The following is a 21545-nucleotide window of genomic DNA, read 5'->3' as shown; positions in this document are numbered from 1 at the left end:
GCCCTATATTATTTAAAAAAAAACTACATTTATAGGCATTTATTGACTATTCACAATCATTAATTCTTTTGGTCAACAATCAATTCTTAAAAGATGGAGGGTGGGGATTTGTACTATGTGTATTTTTTAGTAGTTTAATTTTTTAGTAAATATCCCACCGCCGGCAGCCGCGAGACTAATCTTTTGTCCGCGGTCAGCGCAGAGGCGGATCCAGACATTATATATCGGTGTGGCTAAACATAAAAGAAATTATAGACTAAAATATAAAGTAGAAATTATATTAGGTAGCAAGTAAGAAGTAGCTATAATCTCACATGAAAAAAGCACAAAAGTTTATTCAACCATAAATAGTTAAGACTAATTTGTGTAGTAAAAAAGACAAATTTTGTTTTTTTGGGAGAAAACATTACAATGCTGCTAATTTAACATTCCAAAATTTGCAGGCACGAATCAACAATCAAAACAAGAAAACTCATCAGGAAAAACAAACAGAGGTAGCTCCAAACCCAACATGGTTCACAAGCTAAAATTCTCACCCAAAAAATCGATTCAACTCAACGCGTGCATAAACCAAAAAAAATCTTTGAAAATTAAAAAAAAATAGAAATAGGAAAAGATCATCCAACATGAATTGTGTGTAGCGTAGTAAGGTGAATTACGAAGTTGATTTACCTGAGAGACAGTAAATCAATTGAATTTCCTCTTGAATTGTAGTTGATTGGTGCGGAGATCAGGGTTCTCCATGCGATGAGATATTTAGGAATGCGAAGATTGGTGGGTTTTCAATTTATGGGGAAAAGGGTTTTAAATTGATGAATGCCAAAAAGCAGCAATGGAAGAAAGAAAGAAAAACCGCGTTCTAATTTGATGTTAAGCGTGAATTTTGATTATTTACTTATTAAGCTATGGCTGCGCTTCCGACCGTTGCCATACATTAACACAAAACTTTTAGCGACGGATCCAGAACCGCCGCTATATACGATATTAACAAAAAAAATTAAAAAATCTGGTGTGGCTATAGCCACACAGCCTACACATGGGTCCGCCCATGACTGAGCGGTAGGAGGCTGGCCAAGGAGTTTTCTCTATTAGCATGAGTTGAGATTCGAACCCCCAACTACTTGCTTAAAGGATGAAGTGCAGAACTACTGTACCAACCCACTTAATTAATTTTGATGTAATGTGAATGTAAAACTTCTTTATACATACATCCAATTATTTAGTGTCACATATCAAAAGCATTTACATTATTTTGTATTTTAATTAAATTAAATGCTTCTTTTTCTAATGGAACTAACAATCATGAACGTTAGCGTAAAGAAATTTAATTTACACTAAGAATGCATTCAAATTAAATATTTATTTAATATAACTATAATATTATATTTACAAATATAGTTATGCACACATGGAAGTCCTCGAAATATAGCTCAGTGATAAGAGCTAGTGAACATATGATTAGGAAGAGAAAGAATCAACCTTAAAAAACTGTAATTTATTTTTCCGACAAAAATTGTTTCACCCTAAAACATGAACTTTTTTTTTGAACTTTAGTCAATATATTGAAACTAGGCAGGCACAGAGGCCAAAATGTCAGAACGAACAAAAGCATTAATTTATTTTAGGAAGCACCCTTACATAAAGATTAATTTATTTTACTAAATAAATTTTATTTTGATTTATGTAGATAAAGTTTTTTGTTTTTTGTCTTTGTAATAAAGTTTATTAATTAAAAAAAAAACAGAGCTAGAGAATTATCTTAAAAATACACGTATTACAGTTATGAAACGGGCTCAAAAGCAAAGCGGTGGTTAATTGAAGTGCGGAAAAGAAACCCTAACAGAGTCGACAATGGGAATCGCCGGCAAGGTTGGGGATTACGCGTTCAAGGCATTCACCGCCACTCTCGGCGTCACCACCATTTACCTCACCGCCACTTTCTCCATCAATGTTTACAAAGGCCTCGCTTGGCACAACGCTCAATCCGTCAGTACTCTCTCTCTATCTACCCCAATCAATTTAGCTTAATCGTTGATTCATAGTGTTGTACTATTTGTTTGATTTTGATCCCTATCATCAATTTATATGGTTTGGATGTTTTTTCAATTCCTGTCAAGTATAGGCTAAATTAATTTTCTGTGATGGTTTAATGCTTATGGATTTTGTTATGATTTAAGATTACTTTGTGATATTATGACCTAAAATTTGGTGTTTTTGTGCAGAAACTTGATAAGCAAGCTGCTGAGGAGCAAGCTCCATGATTTGATCTCGTCGGCCGTCGTTCTTAAATTTCAATTCGTCGTCTGTAAAAATATAATGTGAGTTCCTTTCTCGTAAATTTTAACTTGATTGGCCAATGGCCGAGTAGCCAAACCCTTGTAATAAAATCTATTTAGATATAAAGAGGAGATAATGATCTTTTATAGATTATATCCGTATATTATGTGGTTATTCACTTATATGCTTGAAGAATTTCAGGAATAGATAGTAGAGTTGTATTGAGGGTCTTGATTGGCAATCTAGTTTATTTGAGATGATAAAACCTTGTGTCTTTTTGTGAAGCTCTTTTATGATCCTCCTTTCTTGAAGCTCTTTTTTCACTTGTAAGTTATAGTTGTATTATTCCATGTTATGGGATGTTTCTCCTATTGACTTGAATCTCCATTTGTCCATTTGTTGTTGTAGTTTCTGGGGCAGGGTTTGAAGTTTAAAAACATTTTATAAAAACATTTTGTTGTACTTAGGGCTTTCATTCAGCTGTATGGCCAGAAATCTTAGCTCATTTCCCCCTTTTTATTTGGTCTTTAATCGATGTGTTTCTATTCTATCTTTTTAGTTGCCAAAGAAACACAATGCCGGTGACACCTATTTGAATGTCAATTTCATATGTTATTAGTGTAATTTGGCACAATGGCGGGGACACCATACCATGTACTCCTAGTTTTGCCTCTTGTCAAATATTTTCTTATTTCTAGTGATATGAATTTGTGCATTAAGATGTGTATACAAAAGCTCAATTTTATTCTCTTATTGCATAATGAATCATATTAAATGTTTCTTTGTTCAATGATACTAGCATCTTTTGCTATGCAATTGACTTTTTTTTAAAACATTGTATGAGTCCAATTTTGAGGATTGAAAGGAATAATTAGATCTCTACCTGACAATTAATAATGTGGACATAGATTTGAGGGTGAGAAATGAGTGCAATCTAATTGGGTGTATCATGGCCATGAAAATATCCGGCAGAGCATTCTAGACAATGACAATGCCAAAGAATTTTTGAAATTGGTTGGTGAAAAGAAGTGTAAAGATTTTATGAAGTCACAGAAAGGCCATTATTTATATTGCTTGAGAAAACTAATTATGACGATGTCAGTGGAGTCCCTGAACATATGACGAAGCTGGTGCACTATTATAACACTAAAATCTCTAAAGGTTTAGCAGGGAGATGGACACCATTGATTTGGTAAGGACTAGAATGTCTTCTCTAGTTCTCTCGCAGTTTGTTGTTTTCAAGACCTCCTTCAACACTCAAAATCACGAGTGGTATGTTAATGAGATGATTAGAGCATCTCCAATGCAAGGTTCTTAGTTCTTATTTTTGAGTTAAGAACTAAGAACTGAGTTCTTAACCATTGGAGGAGATGACGTTGAGTTCTTAGTTTTTAAAAATATGAACTAGGTTCTTATATAAGATGTTTTACTTTTTGAGTTCTTAACATAAAAAGTTAATTTTTTCTCTCTCATTCATCCATTCATTTAATTTAAATATTGAATTAGTATTTAAATTTAAATCAAAATTATATGAAAGTAAAAAATATTACTACTATAATGATATTTTGAGACCAAATGAATAGTGCTAAGAACTAAGAACTAAAAACTCATGGTTGGAGCAAAATCTGCATAGAGTTGCTTAAGCACATGTGGTAATACGGGCCCACATAAATAGTGCTAAGAACTAAGAAATAAGAACTAGCATTGGAGATGCTCTTACGATCTCACGGAGGAAGAATCAATAATGAATGCAAAACTACATAATATTCAGTTTGCAGGTTCTAGTTATGAGTTTAAGAAAAAGGGCCGCAAAGGCAAGAAAACATCAAACTGAGAGGGAAGAGATCCATTAACAAACCACGTATGATTCTAAGTATTGTAGGAGGTTTTGAGAACATCAAACTGAGGGAGATCCAAAAACTTGCCAAATAAATTAAGGCCCCGTTTGGATAAACAGCTTAATTAAGCGCTTATGGTCATAAGCGCTTATGGTCATAAGCGCTTATGACATAAGCGCTTATTCATAAGCTATTTTTAAAAATTTATTGAAATAAATTAAAAATAAGCTGTGTATAAGCATAAGCTGTTTTTCATAAGCTATCCTGAGTAGCTTATTGGACTGGGCGGGACATAAAGAAGATTATGTCCCGCCCAAAATGAACAATAAACCATTGAAGATAGCCATGGCGGGGAAGGCAACATAACGAGCTTCATAGCCCTCCCTCAGGTGATGGACCCACAAGCCAGCTGGAAGATTCCTTTGGATTTGTCTTATATGTACGGGGATTTGGGCCCTGATTGTCAGGCCCAAATATAGGAAAGATCCATATCATGACCACCCCCTCTATAAAAGGGGAGGTCATCCACTTGTACGAAACCAACTTTTTCAGCATTAATGAGAATATTCCTTTTATGGTAGTTTTGCTATTTTAGTGCTCTGCTAGGGTTTACTTTTTGTCTTTCTCTTACGTAAGCTTGCCCTAGTACAGAACATTGACGCCGTCTGTGGCTCTGACTCAGCTCTTCCGGTGACAAAAAGGAGGAATCGCGAGCCATGGAGACTCGTTCTTGCGGCATGGGTCGACGCGATCATCGCCGGCGCGGTGGTGGTCGACATGGCGGTTGCGGCGGCGGACGAAACAACAACCGTCCCGTACTGGACGAGTAGGAGCAGGAAGCTTCCTCGGAGGGGGTCCACTCAGTGGCGCCGTCGCCAGCGTCATTGGTGAATGCAGCTCCGGGAAGACCTTCAGATCTGATCGCTAAATCAGATCCAGGTGTTCGGCGGCGTTCAACGCCGCCTGAATATGTGAACTTGGAAGATTTTAAAACCACTGCTCCACGGAGAGCACAAGAGGCAGTGACAGGTATCACGCCTGCGGCTTTGCAACAAATGTTAGATACCTTACAGAAGGTGCAGTCCCAAAACGAGCAGTTGCAAGCCCAAGTTGAGTATCTCACTCAGCGGCAGGATTTTAAGCAAGAACAACGCCTGGAGGCGGAGGATGTAGTTGAATTCCAACCTTTTGTTCCAGCCATCACTAGGGTGGACATTCCAAAGCACCTGCAAACCATGGCATTAGACGCCTTTTCGGGCGAGTCTGATCCTATGGAGCACCTTAGATATTTCAATACCAAAATGGTGATCGGCGGGGCGACGGATGCGGTAAAATGTCGATTATTGCCTTCCACGTTCAAAGGCATGGCGATGCAGTGGTTCATTCGACAACCGCCCTTCTCCATTGATAATTTCACTGATCTGTCCACTAAGTTTCTGACTCAATTTTCCGCCAATAAAACCACAAAAGCAACAATGTTTGATCTTATCAGCATACATCAGCAACCAGGCGAGAAATTAAAAACCTACATGGCACGCTTCAGCAAGATGGCGGTGCAGTTGGAGGATGAAAATCCAGATGTTTGTTTGGCGTCATTCAAAAATGGCCTTCGGGCGGGAGATTTGAATAGAGACTTAACAAGGCGACCGGCGAAGGATATGATGGATCTTCGCGCTCGTGTTCAAGAGTTCATATTAATTGAGCAAGATGATCAGAAGAAACAAGAAAGAGAGGAAGGACGCAAGCAGTCTCAATCTGGCGGTGTTTCACAGGACAAATCCAAGGCGGGGAAGGAAACCAGGATAGCGCAAACCCCCCGTGTACCAAGACCGGGACCATACCAAAACTCTAAACCTGGCTTTCAAAATACATGGCACAGAAATCCACAAGGTCCACCTGCTACCACAGCTGGTCAGACTGGTGCTTCGCCCGCACCAGTTCCACTTACGAAGTTGAATGCACCCTTAAGTACCATTTTAAGGGCGGTTGGACAGACCAACGTTGTGCAGTACCCACCACCCCCACGGCGGCCGCCAGCTAACGTGGACACCAATAGGTGGTGCGAGTACCACAAGGCGTTGGGGCATACGACAGATAATTGCTGGAATTTAAGGCGGGAAATTGATCGCTTGATTAAAGCCGGCCATTTGGCAAACTTTGTTAAAGACACAGCAGCGCCGGAGGTAGCTAAAATCACTCAAGGGGACAAAGGCAAAGGTAAAGAGATAGTTGAAGAGTTGGGCGATCCTGTTGGGGAATGCTCATCTATTGCAGGAGGATTTGGCGGGGGTGCAATTTCAAGTAAGGCTAGAAAACGCTACGTGGCGGCAGTACACTCAGTACAGGAGTCGAACGAAGGCGAGTGTTGGGTGAATCATTCCCCTATTATATTTACCCCTCAGGATTTCGCGCATGTAATTCCCCATGACAACGATCCAATCGTGGTAACAATTAGGGTTAACAATTATGTGACAAAGAAAGTATTCTTAGACCAGGGATCTTCGGCGGATATCATCTATGGAGACGCCTTTGATTGCCTGGGACTAAAGGAATCAGATTTGAAACCATACAAGGGAACTTTGGTGGGATTCACAGGGGACCGCGTCAGTGTGCAGGGATACGTCGAAATTCCGACTGCCTTTGGAGAAGGAGAGTTTGTCAAGAAGTTTCAAGTAAAGTACTTAGTATTGGCGTGTAGAGCCAATTACAACGTACTCTTGGGGCGAGACACCCTCAACAAGGTCTGCGCGGTCATCTCAACTGCTCATTTAACTGTTAAATATCCCGCCTGCAACGGGAAGGTCGGGATATTGCGTGTAGACCAGAATGCAGCAAGGGAATGCTATTTGAGAAGCGTGGCGCTCTATGGGCGGAAGGCCGCCAAGGAGAGCCATCGAATTACAGAAATCTTCCCACAAGAAGGATTTAGCTTGGACCCAAGAGATGATGCTGATGATTTTCGCCCACAACCGCTGGAAGAAACCAAGCAGGTGCAAGTCAAGGACAAGTTTCTAAAGATTGGCAGTGGTTTGACAACAGAACAAGAGGACAGACTAATCACCCTTCTGGGTGATAATCTAGATCTCTTCGCATGGACCATCAATGATGTACCAGGGATTGATCCCAAGGTGATCACTCACAAACTAGCCATACGACCAGGGGCGACCCCGGTCATCCAACCAAGGCGAAGAATGAGTGAAGAAAAGAATAAGGCTGTACAATTAGAGACTGAAAAATTGATCAAGGCTCGCTTCATCCGTGAGGTACAGTACCCAACGTGGCTCGCCAATGTTGTAATGGTCAAGAAGGCCAATGGGAAATGGCGAATGTGCACGGACTACACGAACCTGAACAAAGTGTGTCCCAAAGATTCGTACCCACTTCCCAATGTTGATAAGCTTGTGGATGGAGCTTCAGGGAATGAACTTTTAAGTCTCATGGACGCTTATTCGGGCTATAATCAGATTATGATGCATCCCTCGGATGAGGAAAGTACAGCATTTATGACCAATCAGGCGAACTATTGTTACAAGACAATGCCTTTTGGTTTGAAGAATGCAGGAGCTACGTACCAACGGCTCATGGACAAAATTTTTTCAAAGCAAGTAGGCAAGAATATGGAGGTGTATGTGGATGACATGATTGTAAAATCCGCCAGGGCTAGTGATCATGGTGGCGACCTTAAAGAAGCGTTTGATTAGTTAAGAACATATCAAATGAAGTTGAATCCTGAGAAGTGTTCTTTTGGGATCCAGGGAGGAAAGTTCTTAGGATTTATGTTAACATCAAGAGGAATAGAAGTGAACCCAGATAAGGGAAGGGCGATCTTGGAGATGAAAAGCCCAACAAGTGTAAAGGAGGTTCAGCGTTTGACAGGGCGAATGGCCGCCTTGTCACGTTTCTTGCCAATGGCGGGTGACAAAGCGGCCCCGTTCTTCACATGTTTAAAAAAGAATTCAAAGTTTCAGTGGACAGAGGAATGCGAACAAGCTTTTACCAAATTGAAAGAAACATTGGCCACATTACCGGTACTCTCCAAGCCAACACCAGGCGTTCCATTAGTGCTCTATTTGGCGGTTACTGACAAGGCGGTAAGTACGGTTTTGCTCCAGGAAGAAGGAAAAAAGCAGAAAGTTATATATTTCGTGAGCCATACTTTACAGGGGGCAGAATTGCGGTACCAAAAAATTGAAAAGGCGGCTTTGGCGATTCTGAAAACTGCAAGGCGCCTCAGACCTTACTTCCAAAGTTTCCAAGTCAAAGTTAAAACTGATGTTCCCTTAAGGCAAGTACTTCAGAAGCCTGATTTATCAGGGCGATTGGTTAGCTGGTCAGTTGAGCTATCAGAGTATGACATACAATATGAGCCAAGGGGCCAAGTCACAGTCCAGAGTTTAATTGACTTGTGGCGGAACTAACACCCACTGAAGGAGAGAAGACTCAAGGAGAATGGGTCCTGTCTGTGGATGGATCCTCTAATAACACTGGAAGTGGGGCGGGAATAACAATCGAAAGTCCAGATAAAATGATCATTGAACAGTCTCTCAAGTTCGAGTTCAAGGCGAGCAATAATCAATCTGAGTACGAGGCTCTGATTGCCGGCTTAAGGTTGGCCATTGAGTTGGGAGTCCAGAAGTTATTTATCAAAGGAGATTCGCAGTTAGTGGTTAAACAAGTGAAAGGCGAGTACCAGGTGAAGGATCCGCAACTGTCCAAATATTTGGAAGTGGTGCGCAGATTGATGATGGAGGTCAAAGAAATCAAAATAGAACATGTCCCGAGGGGACAAAATGAGAGGGCTAATGTGTTGGCGAAGTTGGCAAGCACAGGGAAATTGGGCAACTACCAGACAGTCATTCAAGAAACCCTGCCTCGCCCGAGCATTGATTTGGTAGAAATAAAGTTGAAAGCTGTAAAGTCAGTCAGTGAGGGCGAGATATCTTGGATGGAATCGATTAAGACCTTCTTAGAGAACCCACCAAAGGAGGATGATTTGAACACGAGAACAAAACGCAGGGAAGCCAGTTTCTACACACTGGTGGGTGGTGAGTTGTATCGGCGAGGAATCATGTCTCCTATGCTCAAATGTGTCGATATCAAGGACGCCCTCGGAATAATGGCGGAAGTCCACGAAGGTGTGTGTTCTAGTCATATCGGCGGGCGATCCTTGGCAGTTAAGGTGATAAGAGCAGGATTCTATTGGCCAACGATGAAGAAGGATTGTTTGGAGTATGTTAAGAAATGTGAAAAATGTCAAGTCTTTTCTGACCTACACAAGGCTCCACCAGAAGAATTAACAACCATGATGGCGCCTTGGCCGTTCGCCATGTGGGGGACTGATATCTTAGGACCATTCCCCGTGGCGAAGGCACAAATGAAGTACATTATCGTGGCGGTTGATTACTTCACTAAGTGGATAGAAGCTGAGGCAGTGGCAACTATCACGGCCGCCAAGGTCAGGAGCTTCTTGTGGCGAAGGATTGTTTGTAGATTTGGGGTCCCCAGGGCATTAGTAATGGATAACGGAACACAATTCACAAGTAGTGTTACCCGAGAATTTTGTACAGAAATGGGAATCGAGATGCGATTCGCCTCTGTAGAACATCCACAGACCAATGGGCAGGCTGAATCGGCTAACAAAGTTATCCTGAAAGGTTTAAAGAAGAAACTGGATGAAGCAAAAGGGCTTTGGGCGGAGGAACTACCAGGCGTTCTTTGGGCATACAACACCACGGAACAGTCAAGCACAAAGGAAACCCCGTATCGTCTAACTTATGGAACTGACGCCATGCTCCCAGTGGAAATTGAAAACCAAAGTTGGCGAGTGGCTCGGTTTAATGAAAATGACAACGGAGAAAACTTAATAGCAAATCTAATCATGCTGCCCGAGGAACAACGAGAGGCCCACATAAGAAATGAGGCGGGAAAAGTGAAGGTGGCAAGAAAGTTCTCAACAAAAGTGGTGCCAAGAAAAATGAGGGTAGGAGACTTAGTGCTCCGAAAAAATACAATACCTGATAAACACAACAAACTTTCACCCAACTGGGGCGGGCCTTACAGGATTATTGGCGATGTTGGAGGAGGAGCTTATAAGTTGGAACAACTAAGCGGTCAAAAGGTTCCACGAACATGGAACGCCTCTCATCTAAAGCAGTATTTTAGTTAGTAGAAACAACAAATGTAAATGAAGTCGCACTCTTTTTCCCTTTCTTTGGAAAGGTTTTTAATGAGGCGACAATTGTAATGAAGGGACAATTGTTCCCATACGGAAGAAAATTAATGAAAAGATCATTTCAACAGAATCGTATATATTTTTTGAATTTTTATTACGAGTTCATGCAATGCAAATCGTATCAAGGTATGCAATACCGCGAGTAAACCTTTCGGAATAAGAAAGTATCGCCTTCAAAAGTTAAAAGCCTTGGCAATTCTAGTGGCCACTAGAAACCAAGCCTCGTCGAAAAATCGGCTAAGGTATGTAACAACGAAAGTTGGAAACAACTAAAACGAATGAACTTAAGGTGATATCCATTTAAAGTAGAGAAAAGGGGGCGATGCCCATACATGATTTGGAATGAAAATAAAACAGGGCAATGCCCAAAGAAAAATTTCAACTTCATAAAATAAAAACAAATTCAAGACAGGTTCTCGTTGTTGGCGTTGTTGCCCTGGCTTGTCCCAGCTTGAGGATCTTCCTTCCCTTGATCCTCATTCCTGTGCTGCTCATTCCCATCCTCGCCATCTTCTTCAGGCTCACTCTCATCATCGAATTGGGGAAGGAGGTCGAGGCTAATGTCATCATCACCAACTACTTGACCATCCTTGATCTCCTTCAGCCACCCAATGCGGGAAAGATCAAAGCCCGGCTCAACTACACTGATCTGCTCTTTGGCCGCCAGAAAGCCTTGAGCATATTGGAGAGAAGCACGCCCTAGGATGGAAGCATTCAGGCGATCATATTTCTTTTCCAACTTCTGATATTTGGCTTGAGCGGCAGTGTGCTTGTCATTTATGGCTTCTTTAAGAGACTTGGTCTTTTGAAGAAGCAGGTCCGAAGCAGTCAAGTCTTCAGTTAACTTAGCACACTTCTCCTCAGCAGATTTCAGCTTGTTGTTGGCAGTCTCAGCATCAGTTTTAGCCCGCTCATAGGCTGTCTTGTAATCAGCTGCCTTCTTCTCAAAACGGTTCTTGGCTGAGATCAACTCCTTCACGCACTGAGCCATTCCCGCCACAGTACTGGCGGCAGAAAGCGCGTGATGGATCGCCATGGAAGCAATGTTGGGGGGACCCTGACCGGAAAGGTCCTTGTGAATCCGGTTGTCAAAAGTACGGGTCATGAATTCCAGCCCATTGAAGTGAGGATCCGACAAGTTCAGCAAGGGGGGAGGAGCTTCGCCACCAATGGCTGAACTAGGGCCAGCCTGGCCAAATGGAGTTGATGGGCGGTTGATCAGCATGCTTGAATCTTGTTGAGGGGGCGGGACATTGTCATGTCCCTTCTTTTTCTCAGCTGGACGACTTTTTGAATCAAGAGTCGATTGGTGGAGAGGCTTACCACCAGCAGCACCTGAAGTTTTTTGACGTTTAGGGTCCCTGACGTTGTCAGAACCCGAAGTACCTTCATTCTTCTTCTTCTGCTCAGTTTCGGTGGCCCTCTTCTTCGCCGCCGCAGCAGACTGGGCAAGGTATTCCTTCATCTTGATTGGGTTCGCATCAACCTTGCCTTTTCCCATTGTAGCTGTATGGAAAACACCAATTAGACGAGATACATGAACAAAAAGAAAAAGAAGTTACGTACAAAGATTATAAACTTACTAAAAAATTGATTTAAAGTGCCGGATTTCGACGCCTCAACCAAGTCGTGACCAGAAATTACTGGTAGTGTGCGGAGGTAATCGGCGACGCCTTGTTCAGATTCATCCAAGGCGTCGTATGAAACGGATATTTTTCGGCGAGGGTTCTTTGTCCAGTAAAAAGGGAAGAGAGGGTTATTTTCGGAATCTCGGAACAGGTTCTTTATTTCGGGCGACTCCATAACTTTAAAATATTTCTTCTGCCATACTTTGTAATGGCTTTTAAGGGCGGTGAACCGACTCATGTTCTTACGGGCTAATAGTGGAACCCATTTCACAGAAGTAGGTTTAGTGGTGACTGATTTATAGAACAGGAAGAACAAAGGATAGGTCGGAGTGAAACTCAAGTGTTCACAAAGAATTTCAAAGCAGCGGAGAAAACCCCAGGCGTTGGGCTGGAGTTGGCAGGGCGCCACATTCAGAAAAGAAAGAACGTGACATATAAACGGCGAGAAAGGAAGTTTGATGTTCAAGTCTAAGAAGAAATAGCCATAAACAAAGAAGAAATCGGGCGATTCATCGGCTGGTTCTTTACGCAACAGAACACAGTCATCTTCGCCACATGGGAGGACATTCAAGAGATGATCTTCATTATTCGAGGTGGCGGGATTTATCTTCGTAAACCCTTGAGCAGATATTCGAAGCGAATTAATGCTCCCAACGCCGCCCCAGATAGAATGCAACAGACATTTATCTTCAACTAAATGCACGTCAGAGCGCCATTCAGGTGAAGACAAATCTCCATTAGAGGAGAGAATTGAGTCTACAGAGCCGGCAGGACCGGAATCATCATGGGTAGAAGGCGAGGAGTGAATTTCAATTATAGAGGGGGCGACAACTTCCTCCTCCGTAGAGGGCGAAGAAAGTTCTAGGGAAGAAAGGCTAGCGTTTGGTAAAGACATGCGAGGCAGTTTCATAAAAAGAAGAAAGAAGATGAACAAACTAAAAGTAAAAAGAAGATGAACAGAGTCAAGAAGAAAGAAGATGAACAGTCAGAGAAAAAAGAAGTAAACGAAGAATCTCAGGAAAGAGAAAAACTAACCAGGGGAAGAACTGTGGATTTGAGAAAGGAGAACGTCGGCGATAGGGGAGCACCGCGCAATGACGACGGCCGGAGGAAGAAAAGGTTTACCGGAGTTCAAAGAAGAGAATGAAAGCTGCGGTGAAAAGGGTTTTCAGAACAAAAGTTTTAAGAAAGTGAAAAATGAAAAGTGAAAAGGGGATTTTATAGAGAGAAAGGAAGAGAGAGAATGAGTGGGGGAAGATCGTGGGATCGTGGGATTTGAAATTCGAAAAGGTAGGAAGCGAAAAGACATTACTCCTCGAGACGCACAACTGAAGATTGCATTTATAACAAATGATGACGAAATCCCGGAAAATAAGGATACGTGCGTCAGTTGAAAAGACGTGGTTGACGGTTATGATTAATGGCGACATATCCTTGAAACGGCAACAAAGGTGGCGAAGCGTGAAAATGGCGATGTAACAACGAAAGTAAAATGGCGATGAACGAATAAACAATAGAGGCGAACTACTAGGTAACATGATGAAGACATTTCGACTCTTTACTCGAGTCTCATGTCTTGGGGGCATGTGGACTGGGCGGGACATAAAGAAGATTATGTCCCGCCCAAAATGAACAATAAACCATTGAAGATAGCCATGGCGGGGAAGGCAACATAACGAGCTTCATAGCCCTCCCTCAGGTGATGGACCCACAAGCCAGCTGGAAGATTCCTTTGGATTTGTCTTATATGTACGGGGATTTGGGCCCTGATTGTCAGGCCCAAATATAGGAAAGATCCATATCATGACCACCCCCTCTATAAAAGGGGAGGTCATCCACTTGTACGAAACCAACTTTTTCAGCATTAATGAGAATATTCCTTTTATGGTAGTTTTGCTATTTTAGTGCTCTGCTAGGGTTTACTTTTTGTCTTTCTCTTACGTAAGCTTGCCCTAGTACATAACACTTATGAAAATAAGCTGAAAATAGCTTATGGCAGACCATAAGCTGTTTGCATAAGCTCTCCCAAACACTGGCATAAGAGCTTATGCTATCAGATAAGCTCAAATAAGCTCTTCCAAACTGGGCCTAACTATCTCCAAGCTCAACCTTTAGACATTTCAGTTTGTTATAATAGAGCACCAATTTAATGATATGCTCACGAACTCCACTGTACTTAGTTTTCTCCAGCAGAGATAATTATTGATCCTTTTGTGCTGCTTTCTCAGAAATCTTAAACTTTTCACCAACCAATTTAATAAATTCATTGTCAATGTCTTAATGTTTTGTGTGATAGACTTGTGTATTTTATGACCATAAACACACCCTATTAGAATATACTCATTTCCCATGAAAAGCTTTTTGAATAGCAAAAGCATATTCTCCCTCAAAGTTATGTCCATATTAGTTCTTCCCTGGTACAGATCCAATGATTCATTACAGTCCTCACAATTGGTTCCATTCGGTGTTTTGATAGAAGTTAATTGCATAGGCAAAGATGTTGGTATCATTGAACGAAGAAACATTTAATATGCAAAATTCATAATGTAGTTAGAGAATTAAACCCTTCTGTGTACACAACTTAACATGTCTATCATAAAAAAATTCTTATTCAATCTCACGTAATGGTCTCCAACCATGATAAGTAAGAGATATAGTATTACAATACATATACTCCTGTCACTAGAAATATAGAAGCGAAAACTAGAAATAGGACATCAGGGAAAACTAGAAATACTATCAAACATATAGTACACAAATAACAAACCGATAGTACAATACTAAATATGCATTCTTTTTTTTTTTTGGTCAAAACTAAATATGCATTCTTATTCGTGGAATATTAAATATTTATGGATGTTGGAAAATTTAAAAATTCTACCAAAAATCAGAGATGAAAGGTTTTGGTATAAAAATTAAAACTTTGGGCTTTGGGAGTTGGGCCCTCGTGTGGGTGCTAGACCTGGATAGTGGATACAAGAAGAGGGTTAGCTACCCGATTTTGTGCCAAAAAAAAACACTAGCAATTTACTCATTGAGATTAACCCAAATTTTGTAGTCCTGTTCACAATCAACACGAGGAAAAATTGGTGTTGGCTTCGGTGTGACAGTTAAAAAGTGAACCACGGTGGTTCAGTTCTCTCATTAGCCCTTAGATATAATGTTAAATATTCAATGGTTCAGATTCAATCAAGAATAAATTTCAAACTACTAAAATACCCTTTTTTTGTTCTCCACCCTTGGAATTCACCCTCCACCCCCACCCCAGTGCCGCCACCACCACCACAGATCTTCCTAAACAATTAGATCTGCTTTCAGCTGAAGTAACGCGGCTGAAGGCCTTGCTAGATTCAAAAATGGAAACAGAGGCTAGTGAAAATGAGGTTATATTGAAGCTGAAAACAGAGATGGAAGCTCTCAAGCAAGAACTTGAAAAGGCCAGGGTTTATGATGAGAACTTGACAGAGAAAGAGACTTCTATCGAACAATTCAATGTTGAGCTTGAAGCTGCAAAGATGGCTGAATCTTATGCACATAGTCTGTCTGCTAGAGGAGTGGAAGAAAAAGTTTGAGGAACTAGAAATGAGGGTTGAAGAAAAAAACAAGTTGGAGAGATCTGCATCAGAATCTTTGGAATTCCTTAAAAGTTTAATTTTTTAATGTGGACTTCCAATTTAATGGTTGGAATATGATGTGTTTTGGTTCTTATTGGAAGAAAATCAAATAAAGTTCAGATTTTGGCATTTGTTGAAGACTAATTAATGTCTGTTATTGGGGCATGCTGATAGTGGGCAAATGGGAACAGCAACAAGATTAACAATCGCATCTAATTCCCAGATCCGAAAGTTTTGGTGTCAATGGAGGAGATCTGGTTTTATTGTGTGACGGTGGTGGTGGCCTGTCGGAGATGGTGGTGGCTGGGTGGCAAGGCTTAGGTGAGAGGATGAAGATATTTTGGGTATAATAAAACTTGAAAGGGGTATTATTAGAATTTCACTCAATTTTTTTTAATGAACCACCGTGGTTCACTTTTGAAGTGAGCCACGGAAGACAGCGTCAGGAAAACCTCCAAAAATGATTTTTGAATCGGTGTTCATATTTATAAAGGAATCTAGATCGCAATTTTCGAGCTCAAATGGATTATGTTTAATTGATCGATTATCACGATATACTCAACGAAATGAAACAAAATTTTAGTATGTTTTTCACAGTCTGACAAAACCCCTAATAATTTTTTGAAATTATTGACTTGAATGGAAACACCCAAAATCTAAGTGAGATTGACGTAAGTTTATGTTTTATAACTCTTGGTAACTCGTTGATATTGATAGTTTAATGTAAAAATGAAAGCATGTCCCAATTTCGAATAACAAGCTCAATTTTTTAAAAAACTAAACTATGCCACCATGATACAAAGAAGCAATCAAACTGGAGGGAGGATGCCTCCAAGTCTGCCGTTGCATTCCATCCCGAGAAGCTTGTCGTGCCAACATATCTGTCGTGTGGTTATGCTCCCAGGGAACATGGATAAGAGAAGCAATCCAATCCCAACCCATCTGGCTCTAACTCACATAAGTGTATCCCTCGCCCATAAGGTAGATATGTCATCCCAACATTCAAGAATCTCCACCATGCTCGCGCAATTCAAAGCACAAACCATCCTCCTATTGCCAATATCCTAGCCATGTTGTAACCCCAATTCCACTGCCAAGACTTCAGCTAAGAAAGCATTACCATGATCAAAGCTCATCGCGGTCCCTGACACCCAAATTCCAGCATCATTGTGCAAGACGACGCTACACCCCATCCTCATGACTAACAAGTTCCGACTTCCATCAACAGCAACATGTAGCTTGGGGACCAAAGGCACAGAACCAGGGGCCACCACGACCACAGTCAGAACCGGTGCAACATGCGCCTACGAGGGGCCCAAACTCGTATGTGCAGACGACCAATACCTCCAACTCTGAGCATCCAACAAGATCTGTCCCAAAACATAACTGATATCACAAGACCGTTCCTCAAAGATATAGTTGTTTCTCCACTTCCAAGACCATTAGAGCACGACAATAACAAGAACATTGTGTGACTGAGACAAAACTTTCGTGAACCAGGTCTGGAACGGCTCGTTGACTGCAATAGAGAGAAGCATGGATCTGAAATGGGACCAAAGGGAGGAGGGCGCTGGGCAGATACGAAATAAGTGGTGCTCATCTTCAACCGTCACCGAACACCGAGGGCAGGCCGCTGATTGACTAAGGTGGTTCCTATGTCGTTGTGGCTAGATTATTTATGAGCAAATAAATAAATGTGAATTATATATATTTATAATATTTTAAATTATAATTATAAATTTTATTTTAAAAGTTAAAAGTTAAAACCATCTAAATTTTGTTAGAAAAAAATTATACAGAGATCTTCATAATTTATCATAACATATAAAAATATTTATGGATCAATAATAAGTACTTTTTTTTTCTTCTTTTAAAGTACTTAACTGAATTAAGTCAGTAACTAATGGAAGATTAAAAAAAAATGTTTTCTTTCAAAAGGTTAGAATTTACTATCATTCAACAAATCGCTCCACTCTATCAATCATCCATAAACAAGTCCAAGTTTCCAAGTCCAGCCTATAAATCGCTGGACATGGGTTTGCACAAGAGAATCATATTGGATCCGTTTCCTTTAAACTACTTTAGAAGCCTAACCTAATATTGACCAAAAAAAAAAAGAAGCCTAACTAATAACCTTGACTTCATATTGGAAAAGAATCTAAACAAAAGGCAAGATGAGAGAAGGAGAGAATAACAGAGGCTTTGTTATCCAATAATGAAATGCCAGGAACGCATGCCAGTGAAGTCCCCTTTAAGCAACATAATTGGAATACACTACGCATGGCAATCATAAAACCAAAAGAAACGTATGCAACCTGTCTCACCTCTATTCTAGCACATGTTTGAATCAACTTATATTTTATCACAATCAATTTTGAAACTCAGAAGCTAAGGCTTCCTTTTAAAATTAATTATGCCTTCAGAATCAATCGTGGAAGAATTTCCAAACATACACTGCATATACAAATTCACCCTCTTCGTGGTATCTAGCTGCCGAGGTCAAGTCACTCTGCAGTTCTGGTCCAAGATTTATAACGAAACTCTGCACAAGTATATTGACTATAGAATGTCTGGTCTAGCCAGGTTCTGTCCTTCTTCACCAGTAACAAGACTACATGGACTATTTCCAAGTAGCACAACAATTTATAATATTCTGACCAAGTCATAAATTGTTGATTGAAAATATGCAAGTTAAATCAGAGGCTTGATCCAATCAACACCACCCCAGTTAAGGGATTTTCCATCAAAGCTGATTGCTGATTGAGAATCAAAAGATCAAACCTGCATTCTAGATTGTGCAGCACATCTGCAAGAAAGTTAAAAGTAAGGTAATTCAAAATTCCAACTGGTGTCATTAATCTCAAAATTGCATGTCAATATAGGCTCAAGACTAAATGCTTTATCCAGAGGACAACAGAAACTAAGCGAACCTGCTTTTTAAACTTGCTCTGATATAGTAAAACTCCTTGAATTTGTACGAATCTCTGCCAACGGATTAGTGATGAAGCGTCCATCAAGCCTGGATCCGTTGTTTGTCAACTTAGTTTCAGCATTCCTACCAGCTTTGTAGTGCATGGCAGCATGTGATGCGATGCCACCGGATCTAAAGAGCCGTGTGGTTGAATACCGGCCTTGTGTTCTCCTCCAGAACTTGGAGCTCAAAAAATCTGCTCCGGGTGGCAAGCAACATGTGTGAGCAGGAGCATCAGAACTAGTCATCCTTCCACTTGATACAGCCAAATCATAAGAGATCTCATCCAATGACAACTCAAGGCCATGTACCCGAGTCTCTAGAGAATGCATTCCATTTTGTGAGCTTCCAATGAATTTCTGTAAGCATGTTGGACATTAAAGGACAGATACACATGCTACATGTATAAACCTGGTATGAAGCATTAGGTACAAACCTGCAGAAGATCAACAAGATATGACTGCTGCTTCTCAATTTGCAGTAACTGGTCACGGATCAAAGACAAATCTTCACTCTCTTTGTCATTCCTATTGAGATCTTTAGAGACGTCATTACTGACAGAAACTGCGTCTTGAGTCTCTTGACTCTCTTCATGATACGGAACCACACGAGATCCAGCTTTGGAGCCACCATACTTTAGTGCGCGTTTAACTTCTGGCTTAAAAATTCTGCTTTTACCCTGAAGATCACCCTGATCAGCCATGGCTGCGGAGGGAGTATTGGACTGGAAAATTTGAGCATCCCAATTCTTATGGTTTAATTTTCGTGATGAAGCAACTGAACTCATTCTCTTGTTACTACTCAACACTTTTGTACTCTTAGCATTGCTAGCAGAAGAACTATCTTGCGGACTGAATCTGCTAACAGAAGCAGATTTCTTCCGCAAATTAGCCATGACTAAACCAGGACTACATGAATTTTGAGAGACTGGGGGGTAGCGCCCATGCCCATCACTTCCGTTCCCTGAGATAATACCATAAACCCAGAAAGTGGTATTAAAAACACTCAAACACAATTCAACTTAACAGATTGATCATACATTCCAGTTAACAAAAAACATGAATTTATTGCAGATCAAAATTCACCAAATTGAGCATCACCTCCATTTATATTTTTCCATACCCTCTATATATTATCATATTAAGGAATCAATGTTTCTATTTCTGGAAAAAGATCTAACTCTTACTCATCTTAGATTCTCAACAACAACAGAATCAATCAAAGAGAAGATAACCAAGATTAAATACCTTTTGAAGAAGATTGTGATTGAGGAGGTGGCGATAATTCATCTGAAACATCAGGAATCTGCTTCCATGATTCCAACATCTGATTCATAACTTCACGAACCAACTTTACCTATACCAAAATAACAACCACACTCAATTCACTTTTCCGATCACCACAAATAAACACATAATTGAATTCTCTGATTGATAAGAAGAAGAAGGAAAGAATATGAAATATTTTCAGGAACAAACCTTATCAAATCGTCGATTCTCAAAAACTTTCAAGCACTCAGCCTTGAATTCCGACAAGAATTCCCTCTCCACGGTGGCCAACACCACCAGCGCCTCCGCCGAAGCCTTCCTCACCGCCCAATCGTTGCTGCTCAACGATTCCACCAAGCAAGGAATCAAGTTCTTCAACACCGCTTGACCGGACGCGCCACCGGCCTCAACGATGCTTCCGATCAGTGTCAATAGCGCAGGCTTCGCCCTAAACCCGTCACGCTTAAGAAGCTTCTCGAATCTCGGTAACAGTTTCCCCAGCTTGGCAGGATCCGGATCCGGAGCTCCGTCAATCGCCGAAGCTAAACACAGCGCCGCGCAAGCCTGCGCGTTCTGGTCCTGCTCCGTGAACAGAGCCTCCGCCAACGGCTTCAGGAACGAAGCAAACGGTTGCTTCGTGACGTGGCATGACAATGCGGAGACCGAGTCGACGCACGCGGATCGGACCGACGAGTCCGGGTCGCGGAGGCGGCGGATGATGCTGGCGAGGATTTTCGAGAGGTAGGGAGAGAGCGCGTTACCGTGAGCCTCGGAGAGGAACGCTACGAGGCGCACGCATTGCTTGCGAACTGGTGATTTGTCGGTGGCGTCGGTGGAGTAAATGCAAGAGAGGAACGCCGGCACGGTGGCTGCGTCGAGATTCCGTGCGATGGACTCGAGTTCGGCGACGGCGAGGGAGTGCGTGTCGCGGTCGGAGAGCTTGGTCAGGCACCCGAGGACCCTCTGTTTTATGGTCTGAGGTGTTGACATTGTGAAGATGGAGATGGCGGAGGTGGGAGTTCCGGTGGCGGAGGAGTTATTTTCGCGGCGGCGGAGGTGAATTTTCCGGTGACATCGCCGGTGACTGGTGCGTTGGATTCTGAGGGGAGTGAATGGAGGGGAACGGTTATATGAGCAGTTGTTGTGGAATGTGGAGTGAAGCTGAAGAAGGAAACGGTGTCGTTTACTAGTTATGAGATACGGTGTCGTTTAGTTGAATACGACATGGGTTGGTTTTGTCTGGGAATTTTTTTTTTGTGGCTCCTTTTTTTCACTCTACTCAATAGCTGGTTGGGATTGTTTTCATGGTGCTGACTTCTACCAAAGAGAATGAGACATGAGTGAGCTTTGCCAAATCTTGTCCTAAATTGTTGGTTAAGTGATGATGTTAAAATTACTACTTAAATCCATAATTAGACTTCACTTTATAGTTTTTGCAATTGATTTTATCACACTTAATCTATATATGTATTTTACAATTTGTTTTTGGATTTTAGTGATCCCATACCATGTATTGAGCCCTATGATCCAATCTCTTCCCTTATCATTAAGCTAACAAATTAGTAGAGATATACCAGAAATATACCTACCAATAAGGTTCATGGTCGTCGCTAGATATTTGGACTCCTTAAGCATTTAGTTCAGGGTTTATCTCTAGGCAGTGTATCTCGAAAAATATTTGTTGGGAGAGACTTACACACTTAATATAATCTATGAG

General features: G+C 41.2%; 1 protein-coding gene across 1 annotated transcript; it reads right to left on the bottom strand.

The window, feature by feature from the left end:
* Positions 1 to 17773: 17773 nt before the first annotated feature.
* On the bottom strand, positions 17774 to 20967 carry LOC130710885 (TORTIFOLIA1-like protein 3). Its single transcript, XM_057560269.1, has 5 exons — positions 20039 to 20967; positions 19808 to 19916; positions 18997 to 19523; positions 18520 to 18919; positions 17774 to 18395 (listed from the first exon to the last, which is right to left on the bottom strand). Exons 1-4 carry the CDS (start codon positions 20816 to 20818, stop codon positions 18527 to 18529), a joined length of 1809 nt encoding a protein of 602 aa, XP_057416252.1. The 5' UTR covers positions 20819 to 20967; the 3' UTR covers positions 17774 to 18395; positions 18520 to 18526.
* Between the last annotated feature and the right edge of the window lie 578 nt (positions 20968 to 21545).

The sequence above is a fragment of the Lotus japonicus genome, chromosome 4 (assembly GCF_012489685.1).
Source record: "Lotus japonicus ecotype B-129 chromosome 4, LjGifu_v1.2".
NCBI classification, from domain to species: Eukaryota; Viridiplantae; Streptophyta; class Magnoliopsida; order Fabales; family Fabaceae; genus Lotus; species Lotus japonicus.
This window is presented reverse-complemented; position numbering and strand designations above follow the sequence as displayed.

Bases quoted from the DNA above. Each gene is read 5' to 3' on its own strand.
- LOC130710885 (XM_057560269.1), bottom strand. From the start codon at position 20,818: ATGTCAACACCTCAGACCATAAAACAGAGGGTCCTCGGGTGCCTGACC. The intron at 19,524-19,807 runs GTATTTAATCTT...GTATTATCTCAG, and splicing joins ATCACAATCTTCTTCAAAAG to GGAACGGAAGTGATGGGCAT. The intron at 18,920-18,996 runs GTTTGTACCTAA...ACATGCTTACAG, and splicing joins ATCTTGTTGATCTTCTGCAG to AAATTCATTGGAAGCTCACA.